This window comes from Mirounga angustirostris, unplaced genomic scaffold (genome assembly GCF_029215605.1).
Source record: "Mirounga angustirostris isolate CCGP_5_RB_7025 unplaced genomic scaffold, mMirAng1.0.hap1 SCAF_1, whole genome shotgun sequence".
Taxonomy (NCBI): Eukaryota; Metazoa; Chordata; class Mammalia; order Carnivora; family Phocidae; genus Mirounga; species Mirounga angustirostris.
This window is the reverse complement of record NW_026991709.1, coordinates 82,466,848-82,474,927: the sequence shown is the minus strand read 5'-3', so window position 1 is coordinate 82,474,927 and position 8,080 is coordinate 82,466,848. Positions and strand designations below refer to the sequence as shown.

The 8,080-nt window shown below is 33.5% G+C and overlaps 1 protein-coding gene across 3 annotated transcripts in view; it reads right to left on the bottom strand.

The window, feature by feature from the left end:
• Positions 1–1,390: 1,390 nt before the first annotated feature.
• Positions 1,391–8,080, bottom strand: part of DCUN1D1 (defective in cullin neddylation 1 domain containing 1) — a 31,708-nt gene continuing 25,018 nt past the window's right edge. For all 3 annotated transcript variants that reach the window (XM_064584819.1, XM_045903301.3, XM_045903302.3), the window contains exons 5-7: positions 5,896–5,978; positions 5,559–5,655; positions 1,391–4,228 (exon numbers count right to left, since the gene is read on the bottom strand). In XM_064584819.1, the coding sequence (XP_064440889.1) occupies positions 4,149–4,228; positions 5,559–5,655; positions 5,896–5,978 (260 nt within the window). In that variant the 3' untranslated portion in view covers positions 1,391–4,148. The remainder of the gene's footprint in view (positions 4,229–5,558; positions 5,656–5,895; positions 5,979–8,080) is intronic.

The following is an 8,080-nucleotide window of genomic DNA, read 5'->3' as shown; positions in this document are numbered from 1 at the left end:
TATTTATGACAGATTTTAAAAGAAGATCAACCAAAGAAAAGCCAAAAAGCCACAGTAACACAGAACATTGAGCCTAGTGGGAAGTGGTTAAATAAGTTGGTCAGCAGGAAACGCCAATTACCCAACAGGCAGTAAAGGAAAATAAGATGGCAAGAATGCTCTGGTAAAACCATTTATGTATCTGTATTATGAATTAAAAATAAAAGCACTATCTGCCTCCAGAATCAGATACAAATCAAGCAAATATTCAACCAAAATGGCAACAAATAGTAAGGATAAACCTGGAAAAGGGGATTTGTACTATTAAGAATTTTCAAGTTTATATCAACTACAAAATATAAACCCCTTCCCCTCAGAAATCAAAGGTATCATGATATATAACTTCACATTTCTATAAAATAAAAATAGAAATTATTGCTCTATGACTGTAAAAATGGAGGCAAGTAGAGTTTAGAAATATACTCGTTTATAATCAATTAAATGATGAGCCATAATTTGAACCCTAGTTATCACATTATGTAGAAATCACAATTCAGGTGTTGTGTCCTTAGTTATTAAGATATATGTTAAATAGTTCACATTTTAAAAACATTTTATCGTTACATAATCAAATTTGATAAAATTTTATCAAAACATCTATGTATTCAATATAAATCATATTGTTAAAAGTTTTATAAAGTAACATTTAAAGAAAACTGCTGAGGTGCCAAATAATTATTTTCTATTAAATATACAACTTAACATTTAGAACTATATAAATTAATTCTTGCTAAAAGTTGATTCAGGTTTACAAAGGCATACTTTGTGAACTATAATAAATTTCCCCAGCACCACTTTCCTTTTCCATTCCAAAATTCTTTCATTAGGTTTAACTTTCTTCTGTCATTCATATGTAAAAGTTACAGAAGGTTTACAATACGTTGTCTTAATAGTAACATGTTTTCAAAAAATCTAAGTGCACATTAAACTAGCTACAACTACTCAAATTCCTTATCAAATAAAAAATAGATGAACACTTCATTCACTTAAATCTTTGAGGAAAAAAAAAAATAGTATAACCTTGCTTAAATAAGAATTCCCCAGTAAGGATATTATATAAAAGATTTCCCATGTTATTTTATTTACTTTCTCTCATTAAAACTTTTTAAAAGTCTAATGCAGAACACACACTTACAATGCCATATTACACAACTACAGTACTGTTAATTAAACAAAGCAGCCCAGTATAGTTGTAAACATTTTAAAAATGTAGTAAACAAGACTTGGCATGTCTTTTCTTCCCAAAACTTGCCATTACAATGCTCTTTCCATGAATAATTACTCTTCCTGGAAAAGTTTAAGGTATATTTTAGTCTTTAAAAATATTACACTGAAATAATATGTGAAAAGATTTAGTCATGGCAATTTCACGGAAGCTTTTATTGCCTCTGTTGGTAATATGACAGGGATTGTAAGAAGCACAATTGAACTTACAGAGATTTGCAGATGATAGTCACTAACGATAATCTTGATCTCAAGTATTTTTATATGTGGGCACTTCTAATTTTATACACTTTACTATTTAAAAAGCATTACATTTTAAAATGTGTACCTGTTTTGACATTTGGCAAAAAGGAAACTGTACCTGTGGTTCAATTTAAAACAAAGAATCAGCCTGGGGAGTTTAACAAAATGAAGACTGAAACACTAATGAATTAAAGCATTTCAAGGTGTGTGTGTGTGTGTGTGTGCGCGCGCATGTGTGTATGAGCATGTATGTCTCTTTCAACCTCTCTCTGTCAATCTCTCTCACAGACACACTCACACACATACACAGCCATATGTATAAGCATTTTTTTAGTACAAAATACTCCCTGTAACCAGACATTTATCCTCAAAATAATCACACCACATTAAATCAGTCTTCTCTTCTCAGCCCTAGTAATAGTATTGTTTAATTCTAAGATGCCATCATAGAGTGAACAACCTTAACTTTTATGCTACATAATTATATTCAAAGCTTTATGTATTTTTTGTTTATAATTACACAGTAATTATAAATGTTTAGTACCAAAATGATGACAAACACTATTTTGTTGAAAAAGGTCTTGCGTTTAAAAGGAAAAGTCTGTAAACCCAAGGCACTAAGCCATGAACCAATATCAGACTTCTAAGAAAAACCATTTATATTGGGGGAAAAAAAAAAAAAAGCTAATGGGATCTCACTTTAAAACACAGCATACTCGAATTAATCAATCCGAAAACAATACCATAACTCAAAATCTTCAAGACAAAAAACAAAATAGTACATATATATATATATCTTTTTAAATTTTTCATAATTGAAGTTCCTCTTTATATTTACAAATATGAAATCAGGAAATACTGAAAGCAGCAGGATTCTTTTTTTCTTTTTCTTTTTCTTAAAATAACCAATTCTAGTAACCTGAATAGAAGTTTTCAAAATATTCTTTTGGTAGAATTAATATTCTTGAGTTAAAGTTATGATTGGAATATTAATATAATATCTATGGGGAAAGCTCAATTTCAGAAACTGTGTAAATAAAAAGTAGTTGTAAGATGTCACTGTTTCTTAAAATCATTTCCACATCTACATAAAACATACTGCTATTCTGAAGTACATTCCTTTGATAATTTTAACATTGGGCCTTAGAGAGTTGCCTGGATATACCAAGCAAAATCTATTCCTGCTAAAGACCAAAGTCACCCAATATATGAAGTTTTACATTTTTTTTACTTGCCTTACAGAAATGTTTAAGAGAGCAAGAAACCCTTCACATGTCAGGAAGTGAACAGAAAAGTGAGGCATTTTCAGCATGAAAGCAGTTCATGGGTCTTGTAATGAAAAAAAATAATGTAAGATAGGATTCTGCTCTGATGTGAAAACTGAGCTAATTTGAACGAAACAAAAAAGGTAAAGAAACTAAATAATTTACAAAAATAAAAGCCAGATTGGTATTTTGCATCAAGTACATGCTTGCTTGAAAATTTTTGCTCCTGAAGTATTTGGCAACCACAGTGATTAGCAGTTAAAGGAATTTCAACAAAATAAGAAGTCATCAAAAATGGACTATTTGTCTGAAAGCAGTACCTATAAGGATTGAACTTCATGGCTCATCATGACCATTTTCAAAATTTAATTCCTACTATCTTCTTATAAATTAAGAGAATTTCATTTGTGTTCCATAGTGTGCTGACAAAAACAAACAAAAAAAAAAAACAAAACAAAAAAAATAAACCCTCATGCCTAAATTTAGAATATTGTATTGTGTAGCAATCTAAAACATTCAAAACAAATTAAATAGTTTAACTTATTCAACAGGCATATAAGCATTTCAAAATCATAATGAAATCCAATTATGTAGTGCATAATGTAGACAGGAGCAGAATCTAACATTATGCAGACATTTCCTAAATAAAAGTTCCCTGTAAGACAACTATACATAAACATGGGTAAGGTAAGTGCAGACTAGTTCTGTGGAACCTTTTGAAATCGAGGGTCTGAAACACAATAAATTTTTCAGGTAGGCACACCAAGTTATCCTCAAAATTTTTCACGTTGGTTATTTTGACATCAGTTACTCTACTCACATCAACAATACATGTGATTTGCCAGGAAAAAAAAAATCCCCCCAAACCAAAACACCATTCCAGATCTGGTACACTTAAATATATCACTCTCATTGGAAGTGCTATCAGCATAGTCTTTGCAACTAGCCCAAAGCATATATTTAAGAAGTTTTTATAAATTGTTTGTGATGTTCATATGTTTAATTCTTATGCCAAACTGCTTTCTGATGAAGACAGCATTGTGCTTTATGCAAGAATGGAAACCTCAAAATAATCACCATAAAGCTTCTAAGACTTATGGGAGAATAAACTAGGATGGTCCACAGATATAAGATGAAATCCACAATGTTGGAATTATAAATGTTTAGAGCGGCCCAGACTAGAAGACAAGCCCAAACCACCATTAGAAGAATGAAATACGATATGGTCCAAGATGTATCCTTAAAGTTTTGACACAACCCTCAGTCTGAATTGTGAGGATTGATCTTCAGTTCAGTCCAGCCAGCAGAAATTGACTGTGCAATTTTCCGTTGTATTTATTGTACAGACTATGTACATTCTAGAAGGTTCCTTTAGTGCTACACTGTTGTACTTTTTGTCCCAGCAATTTGAGGGCGTGCAAATTCCACAAAGTCATCAATAAGAACAGGCCATGCTCCTGGGGGGGAAAAAAAAAAAGTATGGGAACAAAGAAAGAAGGAAAAGCAGAAATAAAATTTTAAAGAGAATCCTTTACTTTTTAAAATACCTTCCCCGTAACAGTTAAAGTATATCATTACAAATATTCCCACTGATCAGACTTCCAAAATTCTGACTTTTTAGAGTTTCTACCTAAAATATTCCTTATATTCTCTCTGCTCTATTATTCTAAGACTTGATTATCCTCTGAGTGATAAATAATAACTCTTCTGGTGACCAATCAAGAATATCACGGTTTTCTGAAGGCCACGGAACTGGCAGCCTAAGAAATGGCCAGGCCATAATGGCATGCTGCCAGCACTGAGAGTATAGGTAGGTGGGAGGAAAAAAGTTTCCCGGCATTTTGTGGCGAACTTAACAAGGGAAATCAACAGCAAATATCAACCTCTATCTAATTTCATGATAATAAATTACTAAAAGATTTTAAATTGCACATATGCATGCCTCTACACATCCACACGCCAACCTCCAAATCAGGAAGTTCTCCAGTTTTGTGTAAGGCCTAACAGAAAGCACAATTATCATCAGTAATACGCAGGCTTAGACATTTCTCACTTGTCAGTGGAGACTGTACATCATAATGAAAACAAAGAGAAAAAAATAACATCATCTCTGGTTAAATAGTTCCAGGACACTTTTAAGGAGGCCAAGGTCATTGGAGATTTTTCAAAGAGTACCTCTGTCTATTCAACAATCTCAAAAATGCATCCTGCTAATTCTCAAGGGAAGCTTAGTAAGGATGTGTGAGGAAATCAATGTAAACCACTGTCACTACTCAAAAAATAAAAGCAAGGTCCTCATAGTGGATGGTAATATCTTTTTACACACATGAAAAAATATCAGAAAAGAATTCAATTGATGATCATTTACTGAATGTCAACAGTACTACAGTAGGGCAGCTGAAGTACATTTCAAATTTAACAAAGTCACTGAACTTGAGTTTACAGTCAAGTTCACAGACAAGACAGATAACAATAAAAACACAAATATAAAAGTACATTAAGAAGAGTAATGAGTAAACTGAAAATCTAAAGTAAACTGAAAATCTAAAACATGGATGAAAACTATTCATGCATTTCTGGAAGACAGGATTACCGAATTGGTATTTAAAGAAACAGAACAATATAGGCTAGTAGAGAGGACAAAAGCATTTTATATATTCGGAAGAACACAAATAAGAGGTCAGAGGACAGAAATCCAACTCCAAGAAAAACAGAAGTAGATAAGAAGTTCAAGAGTATGTGATAAAGTAACAAAACCAAAGTTACTAAGGCCAAAACGTTCATTACCTTCTTCGTCATAATTAGACATGTCATCTGCAATCATTGTACTGAAGTCTAAAAGAAGGTTCCAAGTATCTTTTGGTATTGATCGTTTATGATGTTCCTATTTTTAAAAAATAAGCAAAAAACATCCAAATCACCAGAGAGTTTCAAAATACCAGCCCAAATGATGCTAAATTCAAGAATGCAAAATAACTTGTGTAATGAAATTCTGGTAATCAAATTTCTCATTCTATGTCCACTACACACTCTGAGATGAGTTAGTCATGCTTTAAAAAATGTTAATTTATCTTCAAAGTAAAAATGTAGAGAAAAGATGGAGCTGCAGAAAACATGAACTTACCAACAAAAATTTATTCCATAAGTCTAAGAATTTAAATCTTCCATTAAGCACTAAATTCCAGTAGGCAATGGCCATTTCTAGATCTGTAATATTAAAAATAAGTTATGTATTTCAAATTCCATGAATATTTATCCCTGCAAAAAAACACAGGTAAGACCAAAAATAGCCCTAAAAAAAAAAAAAAAAGTTTGTTTTTTTTCCCCTGACTACTGTGTCGTAAAATTTTCATATACAGATAAGACCAAGGTTTGTATCCTGCCCTCCCTCACTAATGAATAGTTCCTTCAGGGCAAGAAGAATACCACTTACCTCACACGGGGTTTCTGAAGCCTAAATTGGATAATGCGAAGACTAGATAAGTAATAAAATGTTAATGTACACCAGTGTTTCTCAACCTCAGCACTTTTGATATTTGGGGCCAAATAATTTTTCGTTGTGGGGGGCTGTCCTATATTTTATGACATTAGCAGCATCCCTGGTCTCTACCCACAGCTCCATTCTACCCCCAGTGGTGACAACCAAACTGTCTCCAGACATTGCCAAAGCCTTCCCCCGGCGGGGGGAGAACAAAGCTGCCCCCAGTTGAGAACCACCGATGTACAACTACAGGTTGTAACGCAAAAGACTGCTTTCCACAATGACTGATCCTGACTTCAGAGACCACTAAGAATACGGATTTAAAAATTAAAATTCGTCAACTAAGATCTGCTTTTAGAAAAGTTTGATGAAGATGATATAAATGGCTATTTAATTGGGTTTGGAGCAGAGTGAAGCCATACTGCTCCATGACAAAGTATAATACCTGTCATGACAGAGAGAAAGAACTATAATCTCTTTCAAGGAACTAAACCTGTTAAGAAAGTATCAAGCTTTTATGAGTAAATTTACATCTCCAGGTCAGGAAAAATTACATCCCAAGTAACTTAAAAGTCCTTTCAGATATGATCTCCAAACCACCCGATAATCTGAAGAATCCTGAGACTAGGGAAGACTCCAAAAAGGCTCACATCCTACCTCAAAGAACAATATATAGGCCATAAGGCAAAAAATCCCCCTTCAGCACTGGACCTTCACCTCTTCAAGGATAGGGACTGCATATCTCCACATGAGCAGACTGAAACACAGCACACATTCCGAAACTGCTGAATGAATGAACTTCCTACAGTTCCATATGCAAATGCACTACTTACCCTCAAAGCCATCATTACGTCTTCCTTCAAACTCAGTGGAAAAGGTGTCACTTTTTTCTCTTCTCCAAAGATAAGCCCTCACCACCACTGTTCTCAAGCCAATACCATCCTGCCTCTTCAGGAATCTTATCTATTAGTTAGTTTTCCTCTCTCCCTACATCTTCAACTTTGCCCTGTCTTCTGGCTTTTTCCCCTTCACAAAGAAACATGCTCAGGTTACAGCACTTACCATTAAAAAAAAAAAAAAAAACAACTTTCCTGGATCTCTCATCCCCTTAACTAGCTACCCTCTTTCTCCTTCCCCTCACAGATAATCCTGAAATGGTACATGGAATCTTCTACTTTTATACATAATGTGCTCCTGAAAGCAAGGCTGAAACTCAAATTCAGATCCCCAGGTTTTAAGAAAACTAGAAATATGACACCAACTCCTAATCATAATACCTTTTTAATCTTTGCAGTCTTTACGGCCCTATAGCCAATATTCCTTTCAGGTTCTTTAATTTTGTTCTTTTCTTTAACAACTAAACATGCTCATTGTCTAGCTCAAGTGCAGTACACAATGGCTCTTATTAGCATTCTTAATCTCCTTCTTCCCTTCAAATGAATGAAATTTATAACTAAGTGTATTTACTAGTGCTAGCATTTTTTTTCCTTTTCAACTAATTTTCACAAAATAAGGATAAGAAACAACAGAGATATTCAAATAACTACAAACCAGGAGACACCTATTTTGTCAGCCGATACACTAAAAAAAGAATCTGACAAGTATGGAAGTGTATGTGTATGATGTTTGAAGGTTTAGGATGTAAAGGAAGAGAATTTGTTTGTAATGTACATTCATTGCCCCATTTCCTCACCTCCCACACACTCTTTAATTCTATAAACTAGCATGTACCTCTGTCACTCTACTGGAAGTAATCTCTGCCAAATAAACACTTTGATGTCCTTAATTTACCTGGCTCTCTGCCACACTGGACAAAACTGAATACACC